Source organism: Pavona decussata, unplaced genomic scaffold (assembly GCF_977016875.1).
Source record: "Pavona decussata unplaced genomic scaffold, jaPavDecu1.1 SCAFFOLD_386, whole genome shotgun sequence".
NCBI lineage: Eukaryota > Metazoa > Cnidaria > Anthozoa > Scleractinia > Agariciidae > Pavona > Pavona decussata.
This window is the reverse complement of record NW_028145758.1, coordinates 3614730-3630000: the sequence shown is the minus strand read 5'-3', so window position 1 is coordinate 3630000 and position 15271 is coordinate 3614730. Positions and strand designations below refer to the sequence as shown.

General features: G+C 37.5%; 3 protein-coding genes across 3 annotated transcripts in view; all 3 read left to right on the top strand.

Moving 5' to 3' along the window:
* Nucleotides 1-626, top strand: part of LOC146451734 (melatonin-related receptor-like) — a 2596-nt gene extending 1970 nt beyond the window's left edge. Inside the window, exon 1 of the mRNA XM_085098822.1 lies at nucleotides 1-626. This exon is cut by the window's left edge and continues 1970 nt beyond it. The gene's annotated coding sequence lies outside the window, so the exon portion shown is untranslated.
* Nucleotides 627-1686: 1060 nt separating this feature from the next.
* Nucleotides 1687-3765, top strand: LOC146451733 (melatonin receptor type 1A-like). The gene has a single exon (XM_085098872.1). It carries the CDS (start codon nucleotides 2670-2672, stop codon nucleotides 3735-3737), a length of 1068 nt encoding a protein of 355 aa, XP_084954998.1. The 5' UTR covers nucleotides 1687-2669; the 3' UTR covers nucleotides 3738-3765.
* A 2899-nt stretch (nucleotides 3766-6664) lies between these two features.
* LOC146451732 (CCR4-NOT transcription complex subunit 7-like) lies at nucleotides 6665-14319 on the top strand. Its single transcript, XM_085098884.1, has 7 exons — nucleotides 6665-6814; nucleotides 6960-7184; nucleotides 8141-8334; nucleotides 9421-9582; nucleotides 10124-10301; nucleotides 11101-11178; nucleotides 13817-14319. Exons 2-7 carry the CDS (start codon nucleotides 7074-7076, stop codon nucleotides 13943-13945), a joined length of 852 nt encoding a protein of 283 aa, XP_084955010.1. The 5' UTR covers nucleotides 6665-6814; nucleotides 6960-7073; the 3' UTR covers nucleotides 13946-14319.
* Nucleotides 14320-15271: the final 952 nt, after the last annotated feature.

The window sequence follows — 15271 nt, the reverse complement described above, 5'->3', positions numbered from 1 at the left end:
GTTTTGCGCTTGAATGTAAACAGTAAACGTTTCTTAAAAGAATTGCTTAATTGATCAGCCTTTGCTAGTTGAAATTTTATAAAATGTTTATGCCTTCATGTGGCAATTTGATATGATATGACAACTGAGTTATATCTTTGTATACTCATTACAACAGTTACCAACAGTAACTTAAAGATTGCAACTTCCATAGAAATAAAATCATATTACAAGACTAGTAGAGCTGTAGAAAAACTTTACAAAGAAACCAAACAATACAATATCCCAGAAACTAAATACATCCCATGCAGTAGAGGACAGGTGCACGTTGGCAGCCAATGAAATCAGCTCTCATGAAGCTTACTGTGCACAAGGAATATTCTCGACTTAGCACTTTTCGAATAACGCACGAAACGAGTTCAGATAATAAAACGCGATATTCGTACAGTTGCTTATTTGTACTAGAAAAAACTGTTTGGCGGTTATTCGTCAGGGTAAAAACCCGGTGTTCTACTGACTTGCGCGCGCTCGTCTTGTTTAAATTATTTCTTGTAATTTTCTTACCCTGCAAGCAAAGATCCCTCCGTTCTTTCTCTGCTCACTGCTAAAAGGGTTGATAGCTTTCTTTGCTACTTATCACAAAAGCTGGATAATAAACATCTTACTAATAGTATTTCGTGTGTAGTATCGCTGTTCCTTTTTTGACTCGCCCAGTTCGGCATAGCTCGTAAAAATATACAGCGATACTCCAATCCAAAACATATGTATGCCAGACCTATAACATTTTACACACTGTAAGAACATTCCCGAGAAAATTGGCTATTCTGCGCGATCGAGGAATAGGACGAAAATGTCTGGTTCACTGGGGAGGGCCAGGGGTGGGGACCCCCCTTTCAAATCTGAACAGTTGTACTTCACGGTCCTCATATTATCAATATTGATACTAAAGAGGGGGACCATGGTAGACCTAGTTTGCCAAAAACGTCCTATATAGCGAGCGTTTTAAATTTTTTGAATAAATTTGAGCGATAATTTCTTACCACTGAAACCTCAAGTCAGATTAGAGACAGAACTCACCTCAAGTTAACACATTTCATGTACTATCACGGTTGACATGGTACAATGTTTATCAGCAGACTCTTAAAGGAACAGTGCTTTAAATATTACTTGGAAATCGATTTCGATTCAATTCGAGAGGTAAATGTAATGGTGGGCAGAAATTAGTTTCTTACAAGTTCAGTCGGTTCGGTTCAAATTACCCACCCTGATCAAACCCTAACCCCCCTTCACGGCAGAGTAACACATCTCAAATGCCTGGAATTGCCATGGGGGGAGGGAAGGGGTGGGTTGGGTTGGGGAGGTTGTTGAAAACAAGATTTTGGCAGTCGTTATGAAAACTAAGCCGTTATTAGTCAGACTCTGTCGAGTCAGTTCTACAACTGATGTCGCCATGGGACAGGTTTGTCCAAGCTACAGAGGATGAATAATAATAATAATAATAATAATAATAATAATAATAATAATAATAATAATAATGATAATGATGATGATTATGATTATGATTATTATTAATTTCTGTATAAATAATGTATATAAATAAATAAATATAAATAAATAAATTATTATTATGATGATGATGATGATGATGATGATGATGATTGTTATCATTATTATAAAAAGCAATGCACGATGAAATTCCCCGTGAAATTCACGGCTTCTAGTTGAAAAGCTTGATCCTTGGAAAAATCTTCAATACCAAATCACTGACGCATACTGGGCTTTAAGCTATTTCGATTATTGTCTTATCTAAACCTTGCCAACTCTATAACCTGCGTTCGACAAAGACAGTCAACAGAATTCGACGAGACTATTGTCATTTAAATGTGATTGGAGATGCAATTAACTTCTACGTGATGAAACGCACTTAAAAAAGTTACACAAGGCAACAAAGAAATGATGACATTAAAAGTACTTCTCCAGACATAACAGAATCTTTAATAACAATTTTAATTTTTACAAAGTTTAACCTTTGCAATTTGCTGTACGCCCAATATAAAGCTTCAAATTTACGTGGAGATATCTACTTGTATCTATACGTTTTTAAAGTTTTTTTTTTTCAAACACCAAAACTGTTTAGGGTTCGGCCAATCGCTGTTTCCGTACACAGAATTGAATAGTCTTATTATCTATTGTCGAGTGTGTTAAAAGGATCAAACAACAAATGACTGCGGAACAATCATTATTCGGCTGGATTGACATGTCAAATAATGAATAAGTAAAAAATATTGACTTCATGTTTTGGAAAATAATTATCTTTTACCCGCGAAAAAATAATTCAGCGCTGAGATCAGTTGTCGGCAAACTTTATCATAGCCTGATTTTGATTTTGTCACATCGTTTTCCGATTTTCATACGGTATCTATCACACCGCACCACAGATGAAATCATATCAGCGTTGCATCGGTGACAGAGTCGAAACTTTACTTAAACATCCGTTTGATAAAAGCTTTAAATGTAAATACAGGCTCCATTCTCAAGAGATAATTGAAGCAATGCAACTCCTGAACCAACAGCTTGTGGAACTAATACTAAATTAGGCGACGCGAGTTTACACTCCCCGTACGCAGACGAAGGTTTTCTGACGGCTGGTCAAATTAGTTTTGGTCCGGCACACACTAACCTCAGTCTACATGGACGTCCAACAATACAAAATGCTCTTCAACCACACCTTAACATCGATTGAAACCTTTGCCTGGGAATTAAACACCCGCTCCAACACAACACGAGCTATCGAATCCAGCTTTTTGATCTTAATCAACTTAGTCTCCTTTTTCGGAAATCTTTTACTTGGAATCGCGGTCATCAAAAACCCAAATCTTCGCAGAACTGTTCCCAACATGTACATCATGACTCTGGCTGCTTCAGACTTCCTGATGTCTTTGCTGGGAATTCCATTTTCAGTGGCTTCTCTTATGATTGGAAAATGGCCGTTTAACAACTTCACTTGCCAGCTTCAAGGATTTTGGATTCTTCTCATGTGCGCCGTTTCGTTGCAAACCTTAGCCGTGACTGCTGTTAACAGATATTTTCGCGTTGTTCGTTCCCGCGCACAGTATCAGAAAATCTTCAACATGAAGACCACAAAAATAACAATCGCGATTCTGTGGATTATGGCTTTTTTCGCTCCATTACCTTACGTTGTTGCCGGGCATGAATTTTTCTTCCATACCGGAAAAGTATTCTGTGCACACAACGCTGAAAGCCTGTACGACGGTTACGGAGCATATTTGGTTCTCGTTTATGTGGCTATTCCACTCGTTGTCATCATAGGTTGTTACACAAAGGTTTTCGTCACTGTACACAATCATAACGTTGCTGTTTTTCGACAACGAATTTACCCCTTACGTGGCCCACTAAACTGCTTAACTTGTGAGGATTCACGGTTTTCAGTAGAGGAAGTAAATGTTACGTATACCCTCCTAGTCGTTGTTATAGGTTTCCTAACTTGCTGGACTCCTGTCTTAGTGATCGATTTGATCGATTTCATCAACGCAGATTGGAAGCTCAAACGACAAGTCTATGTGAGCTACACTTGTTTCGGATTTGCTAGCACTTCCCTTAATCCCATCATATACGGCGTCATGAATCGTTCCTTCCGCGCAGAATATTTCAAAATTTTAATTTCTTTGAAGAAATGCATTTCAAGATCAAATATTGAAATTCTTCCAGTACGGGCTGCGACTGTCTCCCGACCTTAACGAAGAAGCTTTTGTGGAAGAAGTTGTGGAAGAAATTAAAGTAGTCTCTTCGCAAAGCTCTTAGCGGATCAAGCAAATTAAAATAAGGCACCCTTGACAATTATTTTGTCCATTTCAGAAATGAATCGAGCCGAGACCACCTCGTAGTTTCAAAGGAACTGGTCTGTCTCTCTAGCTGAAGGAGTTCGAAACCTGTGACTGTTCAAGCTTTCAAACAACAGAAGTCAAGCATGATTGGTCACCTTTCAGAAAACTATACGGAACTTTTACATTTGCTTTTTTTAGCATTCCAGCTACGTGTAAAGAAATAAAACCTTTCAACACACATGTTAATAAATAAATAAATAAATAAATAAATAAATAATGTCCGGTTTCTATGGCAATGCCATCATACCGACTCTCTTGTTTCTGCTGTTATTTTTTTTAATACCTCATAGCCTAAGGCGTAGCCGTGTTTGATTAAAATTTTAATAAGAATGATGTTGAAACTATATCCGGTCTCGGTATGGCAATAGGGACTTTAAGCATCGACGACGGGAACGGCAACGGCGACGGAGAAACCGAGGAAAGACTGAGGAGAGGACGCGGTTGCGTCGCGAAATTGGAAGCAGTTAAGCAGGCGCAATAGGACGACAACTTCCCTCGAAGAGGATTAAATACGATCGGGCGCTTTCCATTCACCAAAAATTTCGGTTTGAATTTTCGGGAATTTCGGTCTCGAATGGAACGGGCTTATTCTCGTTCGGTTTCCACTTTTCGGGAACACTGAAAAGGTTGTCCTAAATTTTCGAAAATTTTTTCGGAAAAGATCCTGTTCCATTCGATTCCCACCCGAAAATTTCGTCGAATGGAAAGCACCCGATCAAGTCTTCGTTAAAAGAAGTCAGAAATCGATTTTAAGAATGAAATAACCAATTAAGAATTTTTACTGCTGTTAACGAGGACGTGTTTGTCGGAGTTGCAGTTTTCCGATGTAAACAAATCAGAGCATTTGATATCAGGCCGATTTTTAGGTCGTAATAAAAATCATTGATATAACTAGAAATGGCAACTAGATTAACATTAATTTCCTTGAAATGTTCTGCATCGAAGGCTGAGATTTCAAGAAACGCTTTAGCAGTGCGAGCACGCGTGCGAATTTCGTTATCTTTACATCTAAAGAACTGAAAACTACGATATGACACAGTGGTTTGTGGTTTGGATGCTATTTTTGAGCAACATAGACTGTTTATTTTTCTCCAGCTTAAAGGTAAATTAAAAGTTCTAGTGTGTCTTGTTTTGAATAAGAAAAAGTAATGTTACACTGATGTTAGAGAGAAACATCGATAAATAGTGTCAGACTCGCAAGTCATTTCTAATTTTTCAGGCATCGTCACTAGCTTTCTGTTTTGAAACAGCCGACTGATGAAGTTATTATAGTTTTGGAAAAAATAAAGCAACAACTCAATGCGTTCTTTTCCTACGGTATCCTTAAGTGCCAAGCGATATTAAAAATATCATTTTTTCGGGGCGAAACGGAGGTAAAATATGTGAAATGTTACTCACGTTTTCGAGCAACGCCAAACAAAGCTTTCTCACGTCGGGTTCCGGAGCAGAACGTCTAGATATTTCCCGCCAGACATGCGCAATGTGACATTTGGGTTTTCCCTCACAATCTCACGTCGCCGTTGCCGTTCCCGTCGTCGATGCTTAAAGTCTCTAGTGCCATCATGCCGACTCTCTTGTCTCAGTTATTATTATTTTTTTAATACCCCATAGCCTATGGCGTAGTGTTTGATTAAAATTTTAATAAGAATGATTTTAAAACTGATATTTCCGCTGGTCAAAGTAAGCATGATAAGGGTTAAGTCATTTTGTTTCCCCTTTCAAACTGATGTAATTCATGCCCTGCAGTTGTTCTCAGTTTCATTTTTGATAAATACAGTTTTATAACTTTTTAAATTCCAGGCGTTGAAACAAGAGATATTGTAAATAAAAATAAACATAAGAAAGGAAAATTCAGGGCCATCCGCAGCGATTCGTTTCGGTCAGGCGCCCATAAAGGGCCTCCTGGTTTCGGTGGAAAATCTGTTGGGAAGGCCTTAAAAAATAGCCTTAAAAGAATTCAAATTTAATTCCAAAAACTAGCGGTTTCTTTGGGGGTAATGTCACCCGAGATTCTTGGTGCAGTAACTTAAAAATTAATTTCTCTTTTTTTCGAAGAAACAAAAAACGCCGTTGAGAGAACCATAAAATTCCCGTCAAATTTTTTACATTATCGAGTTCGATAAAATTGAAATTTCTCACATACTGTAATAGTTTGGGCCTTGGAAGTCTTGCAAATATTATTTTCCAGTGTTTCTCCAGCTCCAGTCTGCTATTGCTATTTGTCCAGACTACTTGCTGCCACGTTCTTTTTGTCAGCTAGAAATTTAATTTACTCATACATAGTCATAGTTCATACATAGTCATAGTTCCTTGAATGCAATTCAAACTATAAACAATATTCATCGATTTCTTCACCCTCACCTCTTCCTAATTTGCGAGTTGTAAATCGCACGAGGCTTACAACTTGGATTTTTGTAGTGAAAATCCGAGCTGTATAATTTGAAATTATAAAACTCGGATTTTTGCGGTAAAAATCCGAGTTGTATAATTTGTATAATTTGAAAATTATACAACTCGGATTTTTGTAGTAAAAAATTTGAGTTATAGATTTTAATTGAAAAAAAATATATTGATACCCTATATGGGCAAATGTAAGACTATGCATATCCACGGACTTTCTGTTTTTTGGTATGCCTGGGCAATCTCCTCCCTGGAGCCCCTAGTGTGCCCGCGTTCCTGGTGCTGACCAAAAAAAAAGCGGGCTCTGGGGACGAGTTTGAGTGCCCGAGGTATTTGTTCATGCGGCTTTCACCAAAAACGAATGCGCATTAGCTGATCGAATTATGCGCAGCCGCCATCTTGACGATTTAACAGAAAGAAAGGACGGAAGAAAGATTTGGACTCATTGAATTCGATGATTCTATGATTTATTCTCATATTTGAGTGATTTGGGCGTTCCACAGAAAAAGAAGATTTTTGAGGAGAGCAAGGTGAGTGGTTTACTTGCAAGGAAATCAAAAGAACGGATCGCCTTCCTCGCGTGCATCTTTATTCTGAACATTATTGCAGCTGAAAGCGAGCCATGCATGTTGTTTGCGATATTTTTTCACTCTTGTGTGGTTATTACTTCGTCAGAGTTTATTTCCTGGAGGGCAGGTTTTAACCTGCAAGGATAGGAAGCGGATCTACGTATGCATAGAGACATCTTCAGCTAACCCAGGGTGCAGAACGTTGTGACTGTAAAACAAAATGCCGTCCAACGTGCCGAATTTCAACATCAGGGATGTTTGGAAAAATAACACGGAGGAAGAGTTCGCCAAAATTCGAGATATAGTGGAAAACTATCCGTATGTTGCTATGGTGAGTTAAGTTCCTATTTCCTCTTGATTTTTGACTTGGAGTCAAATTAAATTGACTTAACCATAGAACTTATAATTTTAATTCAGGCCAATGCCACCCTTCCCTCATAACAGTCTCCTTTTCCATTATTTGGAGCTGGAATAATAGGAGGCTTTGTGGCAGCCAAACAAATAACCTTTTGCTTATCACATATAACAACCAGGTTATAATCCAGAAGTTTGAAGGATTAGGCAAGTAATTTAACCGAAAATGACTACAGCTTCCTGTTCAGAACTTCGTTGCGCTAGCCTTGTACTTAATTTCTTCCGCATACCCCCGCCACTCCTGGGGTATGTGTGGCACCAAAGGGTATGGTTTTTGAGCTGTTTTGGTCTGAAATAAGGTATTGATTTTAACCATTTTGATTCTAAAAACCAGGCCCCAGTTGTTCAAAGTGTAAATAACTTTATCCAGTGTATAAATCGCTATCCATCGGATAAAATGTATCAGTTAGATTACATTTTATCCTCTGGATAGAGATTTATCCATTGGATGACATTATTCACTCTTTGAACAACTGGGCCCAGGTCTGAACATTGGTATAAATTTTAGAGGTCAGTTCTGAAAATTACTTATTTTGGTCTGGAGAACTGAGCTGCACACCCCCACATTCCAAGGAAACCCCCCCTCCCTCCCACATCCCCGGGGGAAAAACCTTTAAGCCCAGATATCAACACACATATTCTCCTTATTTTTCTCGTTTTGCTAGTGGTGATCATTTTCTTTTTTCTCGTAACTTGTTTGTATGTTCAAGTAGGAATAATGTAAGGAGAAATTCCCTGTCGGTCCATGTTGGCACTTACACTATTAAAGATTGGTTCCTTTCCTCCTTTGCTTTATGTGGCACAAGTCTACCTTCTCGCTTCAAACTCTTAAAAATACGGCGATGGTGATGCCCTTGTTAATACTTATTGCAGGACACAGAATTTCCTGGTGTTGTGGCTCGGCCTATAGGAGAGTTCCGCAGCACGTCTGACTACCAGTACCAACTTCTTAGGTGCAATGTAGACTTGTTGAAGATCATACAGCTTGGTTTGTCGTTTTATAATGAAAAAGGACAGCAAGCACCTGTTGGGGCCACATGTCAGTTCAACTTCAAGTTTAATCTGACGTAAGTATGTTGATAGATGGAGTAACCGGTATTTACAACAGTACAGTGTAATTTAGTGCAGGATTACCAATCATATTTCCCATGATAGGCTACCAAAGTTGAGATTAAGTTTTTGGTGGTGGTCAATCGTAGTAAAACGAATTTTGTGGCAATTGTTTCAAATGTTAACAGAGTCAGGACACTCACAGGTGTTCAGGACAAGTGCTAAATCCTCGGCCAAAACTACATACCATTATATCTTATTTGAGCGTTTTACACATAATATGCATGGATATTTTGTGAGTTGCATAGTATTTTTCAGTGTCCTGAAGGGGAAAGGAAAAATATGAGCTACGTGCACAATGTCTGCCTGTATTATACGTAAAACCATCGAATGAGAGATTTATTATTCCAAAAAAGAGTTTGTGATTTTTGGCTTCTCTTTTCTGGTAAGATTGTTGAAATACACCCGGCATTATCTGTCTATCAGTATATACCGCGTGCGAATGACGTAAACAATGCAGAAAGCCAGTGAAATGTTGTTGCCCATATTCGCTCTGTTGTAAACCGGTCAAACCGGGACACTACAGTGTATTACAGTCTTATATTTTGCACATTTTGTTGACCTTATTTGGTGAAATGACATAATCGTGGGATAATAAAAAGAATTATTATTCAATACATTGTAACACTGCCCGGATATTATCATGGTACACTGAATATTCATTGTCCATAGTCAACAGAATAATATCCTGCAATATACTTAATTTCATGTGTCAGGCAGAAAAATGGCAAAGTAAAGATTGTCTTCAGCTTAATAAAACTTTATTCAAGTGTCAGTCAATGTCAATAGCAGTTGTTCACTTTAGTCAGGACAGTATAATATTAATGCCTAGATGTATATAGGACTTAATGTAATAGCAGCAACCTTTCTTACATGTCTTGAACATGTTTTTCAATGAAATGTTCTTTTAACGTTTTAAATTGATATTTCACTTTTCATTTCACTGAATAATTCTCTTTTTGTGCCAAACAAAAAAGGTTGTGCCTGTTTTCCTGTTTACAATTATAGTTAAGGGAAATTAAGTTGATAACTTTCTATTTCAGGGAAGATATGTATGCCCAGGATTCTATAGATTTACTCAACCGAGCAGGTATCCAGTTTAAAAGGCACGAGGAAGACGGAATTGATGTTGGTGACTTTGCAGAGCTTCTCATAACATCAGGACTTGTGCTGAATGAAGATGTCAAATGGTTATCGTTTCATAGGTACAGTTAGTGTATTTTTTACTGCCATTTGTTATTATTCCAGTATTGAACGCAGGGTTCTTGTTAAGATAATTTCCAAAAAGAGGTACCGCAATAAATTTGCAATAGCAAGTGGATGCCATCTTTATCAATGTCTCCCAGGGAATGATGGGAGCGAGATGGCCACGGGAAGAATGGAAACCAAACATGGTTGAGCTTGAAGTCAGCATTGTTTTTGACGAAAGAAAATGCTCAAACCAAGAGTGATTTCTTTACAGGCGATGGATTTTTAACAAGATATTATCTGCTGGATGTTTTAACATTATTTATGGAAAGGAAATTCCCAAGACAAGGACGATTGTTTTCAAAATACAATGATATTTGAAACTGGTTTCGATAATTTAGGAAACATTTTTTCACAATAGCCAGTAACATTTATGTGAATAGACAGTAAAAATAACCAGCTACAGGCTCCTGACAAGAACCCTGGAGACAGGTTTAATCTGTCAGAGTTACCTGCTGTATTTTGCTCTGCATTCTAACTGTTTCTTTTATTTCCTAGTGGTTACGATTTTGCCTACCTTCTAAAAGTCCTAACTGCACAGAACTTGCCAAGTGAAGAGTCTGAATTCTTTGACCTTCTCAAGCTATATTTTCCAAATATTTATGACGTGAAATACTTGATGAAGAGTTGCAAGAGTCTCAAAGGTGGCCTACAGGAAGTAGCTGAGTTGCTAGAGGTAAAAGCTAATTTTACACTTACCAACAAATCAGGCTGATCGGGCCTAATTTGACAAAGAAAGTGAGTGAGTGGCCAAAAATTTGTGTGATTTTTAAAATCTATGGTAGTGAGCACTACAGATTTCTTGAATCAGGCCAATTTCACCCCATATTGCATCAACAGAAAAATAAATCAGCCAACAAATAATTGTAACACGCCAATTAGCCCATGCAACTGAAGCTTTTGATGAAAGAGGGTCAGTGGTTTCAGTTTAGGTTGATTTCCGCATTGTTATGTTGTTTCCTTAGACAAGAAACTTTATCCCACTTTTTCTGTCTACAGCTGTATTTACCAATTTCTCCACAGAAGTGTATAATTAATAAATGGTAACAGAGAGGTTTGCCATAGCGTTTAGGTCAAACAGTAAACTTCAGATTTCTGTTTACCTTTATTCAAAAGATTTAGTACATGCAAGTGTATGAAAATCGTGCAAAATAACTCTTGAGTTTGTAGCTAACATGTTTACTTAAAACTACTCACCCTTGTGCAGACACGGTGAATGGCTATAGGGAAATCACGCTGACCTTATTATTTCTACCATTTACCTTAAAATGTGATGCCAAGTCTCTTCTGTTGGTGAAAAAAGTGTTGGGTGGGGGTAAGGAAAACCTCAGTGATGCACTAGTATTCCCATAAGCTAGGACAAAGGATTCCCCCTAGATGAATAATATGGTCAGTTGTGTTATGTGGTTTAACTTTTGATGCTCAGTGAATTTCAGATGACATGTGTTATATCTTGTTTTCTTTTTACTGTTTAGCTTGAGAGGGTAGGACCCCAACACCAAGCAGGAAGTGACAGTCTTTTAACTGGAAATGCATTTTTTAGAATGAGAGAGGTGTGTTTACTAGACTTTTCAAGCAATTATTAATTTTATGGTTCGCTATGCTGCCTTTAAATATTACTGTGTTTGGCACTTCTTGTCCATTCTCTGGCATGTCTGCACAATAATGGTTCCTTGTTTTCAGTTTATTTGCTGTTAAGAATCCAGATGTTTTACACACTGTAACTGGTTTATTTTGGGATTGCAGTGCTTATTTAAAATAATTATATGCCTTACATGTAAATGTTCTTTCATTGTCAAGTTGAATTCTGTATCGTGTAGTTTGCTTAAAGTCTATGAATAGTAGTAATTAATTTCAGGATTCATTAATTTTGTTGAAAAGCTATTGATCGTTATTAATTTTCGGACCTGGTGTGGTCATTCAAAGAAAACCAAACAAAAATCAATTGTGCTCAATTAAACCCAGCTGAACTGGAACTTGTTAGCAAGTGTGATTAAACTGAATGAAATTGAACCAACTGAACTGAATCAATGCCATTAGCTTGATTAATAATAGCGACTTTCTTTAAACAGGAAATTGCCATCACCCACAAAAAAAAAAAAGAAAAATAGATAAGAAATGGGGAATTAAAATAAGACCTATTCTAGACTTATAATTTTATTCTGTAGAAAAAACAAACAAAAAAACGACAACAACAAAAGAAACAGCACATTGATAAGCACTGTAGTCTTAATAAAATTGGGTTACAAAGTGGAGATATTTTCCTCTCACAATAATTGTAAGAGGAAAATATTAATACAGTGTGTACTTTGTAACACTTGGCTGAGGCTCACATAATTATTATGTGAGCCAAGCGTAAAGAACATATTAAATGCCAGCACCAATTGAGAGTTTGATTATGTTCAATTCAAGAGGCAGTGTTATTGAACATTTGATTATATGTAATTGACAAAATAGTTTGGTGAGTTCAACTACATTTGAAAGGGTGCCTGGAAAACAGCCCTAAGTCACTTCCGATAAAATGCTACATTCTCCTTCAAAATTACCTTGTGTTTCCTTGTAAAGGAGGGGAGAATTTGACGTGAGATCAAGAGTCACTTAGGGCCTTTTGCCACCCACCACTTCATTTGATTGCCAAACTAGATCCAAATCAGTTGAATGATAGAATTTTATTGGGTGCAATTACCAAAACCTTGATTAACAACACCAGGCTTAGGATTTAATGCCAAGCAATGTTTTTGTTATAATATTATAATATTTTAAAGTTACACTAAATGTTTCATGTAGTTAGTGAAGTTAGCCCTCACTGAAAGGCAGTAAAAATTTATGCATTAGCACTGTTTATAACTATTAAATTACCGTCGATTGCATCTACCCGTGAACGCACGCGCCCAAAACATGTTTTCACGTGACGTCAAACGTCTGAGTTTCAGGTGTCAAACTTTGAAGTTTTCCCGCCCAAATGTGAAGTTTTACTTCTCGGCAGCCACTGCTCAAAGGGAAGATGTTTTCAATCAACAAGAAAGGACGAAATTATCAGAAAGGCGTCCCACTTTCAAGCGATTTACGTAATCAAGTGAAAGAACTTGCGCAGGATTATTCTTTTTCAGAATGGTTTTCAGAATTCGAAGTTGGGAGGCGATTACGCATCAGCAATCATCAGTTTCAAAAATCGTTAAGCAGTACATCTTGACTGAAAGCACGGCTCCCAAACAGTCGAATCACGTTCGAACAGTTCCTAGGTGTACTTTCCAAGACTCTATTCTGTTGGAGACCATGGTGCAAGCAAGTGGCGAAAAATTGCCGAAAAACACACTAAAATTCACGGCATGTTGATGAAGACCTTTGGCGTATCAACTTCAACCCGCTTATGCAACTTGTCCTCGATTACGCATCTGTCGCTTCTCAAACAAAGACACAAAAGACACAAAGACACAAAAATCAACAAAAAGCTTTTCCAACAAAACATTTTATTGAAATAAACAATACATTTGCGATTGGAGGCAAAAAAACTGAAAGTTTTTTTGCGTGCGTGCAAACACGCATGTAAAATTTGAAGACGCTTCGTGTTTGTACAAAGCGATCACTCGCAGTAAATTCGGGCACGTTTGCGATAAAAATTACAGAAGGTACAGAATTCTGGTTCAAATCATCACTTAAACTATTTGTAGAAAGCAAATCAACATCGGAAAACATCATTTACCGTGTTGTCGCCATTGCCCTGGTCTTGTAAAGTCCGTTTGAAGCCCGAGGTTCGGTTTTAATTTTGAGCCGTATAATTTTCGGTGGCGGTGTGGAAATTGCGCTCGCTGTTGACGTAAAACCATTGCTTCGTAATTCTCCAGCATATATCAATAAGTCTTCATCCACGTCTCTGAAAAGGTCCTCGATACTTTTTCGGCTCTCCTTATCAGAGAAGACATTTTTGCTGATTTCTTGACCACGCTGACAATGAACGGTCAAGAGAACAGAGTGAACCACACATTTGGGCGGGAAAACTTCAAAGTTTGACACCTGAAACTCGGACGTTTGACATCACGTGAAAACATGTTTTGGGCGCGTGCGTTCACGGGTAGATGCAATCGACGGTAATCCTGTTTTTAGATGTTGGGCATAAGTTTTTGAAATCAATATCAAATTTGTTCGTAAATTAATTTTATAAAAATGCTTGTTCTGTTGTCCATACTGTAGATGTTTTTTGAAGACAACATAGATGACGCAAAGTACTGTGGGCATCTTTATGGGCTGGGGACTTCATACGTCAATGGTGGTCAAGCATACAGTGGCCCTACATCAAGCAGTAACTCTAATTCCTCCTGATAGACATTAATTTGTTCATTCGCTTCCTGTGCATAGAGGGATTAGGAATGTGGGACACACCCAACGGACACCAGTGTAAGCGGCTGAGTGTACCATGTAAATGTAGGTTTTAATTTGTTTAATCTTAACAAGATTTTTAACTTACTGTTCCTTAGTATCAAGATATTGTGTTCTTGCCAGCATTCTTGTTCCGAGAAATGTTTCTTTCAGGTTTGTTTTAGAATTCAAGATCTTTAATATTAGTATGTTAATAAGCTAAGTTTATAAATTTTAGCTTTGCAAGTAGCTTTGGAAAACAGACATTCTGTCGATGGCCTATACCAGTAAGTTTCATTCTGCAAAAAAACCATTTGAAAGTAACAACAAAAAATAAATTAATTTACATGTAAATTCCGAAATTGATTGTGCCGCTCTCTAAAGTAGCTTAAGTTGGCTGTCAGTTTATCATTACTTGAGGAGGAGGAGATAACTCGGTCTGTTTCTGGCCGGGTATTGTTTAGAAACTAGTTTTAGGCCATCTCTTTATCAACATTATTTTCTGAAGCTTGTTTGTAACAGGCTGTGGATGTTGCATTCAAAACTTGAAGGTTTTTGTTTTCTATATATCAAGCAGTACACAGATTTGTTATTGTTGTCTTCAACCTGATGATCAGACAGTTCTTTCTAAAGCTATAACACCCCAAAGACGATGATGCATGTTTGGTCCTTCTTTACAAAATAAAGCTGTCTGCTGTCTAAATTAGGGACACATTTTTTTTTTTTGGGGGGGGGGGGGGGGACCTGCTCTTTTGTTGTTCCAGTTCAGGGCTCGGTTATTTGAAAGCCGATTAATGCTGATCCATAGTTAAAAGTCATTAGGGGTTTTCATCTCGCTAGTAAAAATGTTCTTTAAAGCTTATTTTAAGCTAATGATCAAGAAAAGTCTCCGTATAAACCATAGCTTAAAACGTTTTGGAAAAATCTTTATTGATCACTAATAATTTTAATTAATCGATTCAAGTTTTTTTTTAGTTCATATTAATTAACCCTGGATTAACTTAATCAGGCTCCGAACAACTGGGCCCAGGTGTGATAGAATATTTTAAATTAACACAGCTGTCCCAGTTCCAAGTAAACGAAAATAGTGCTGTCTATTTTAGGAAACTGTATTTATTTTCCTTCAATCAGCTAGTGGGAGTGGGATGAAGCCCATGCTACCATAGACTCCCAACATTATCTTACAATGGCTGTCTTGTGTGAATCTTGTGTTTACCGTGGATAATTTGTTTATTGTTGTTCAGTAATAATATTACTGGCTCTGAGTGAGTTGATTGAGATAGCAGTAGT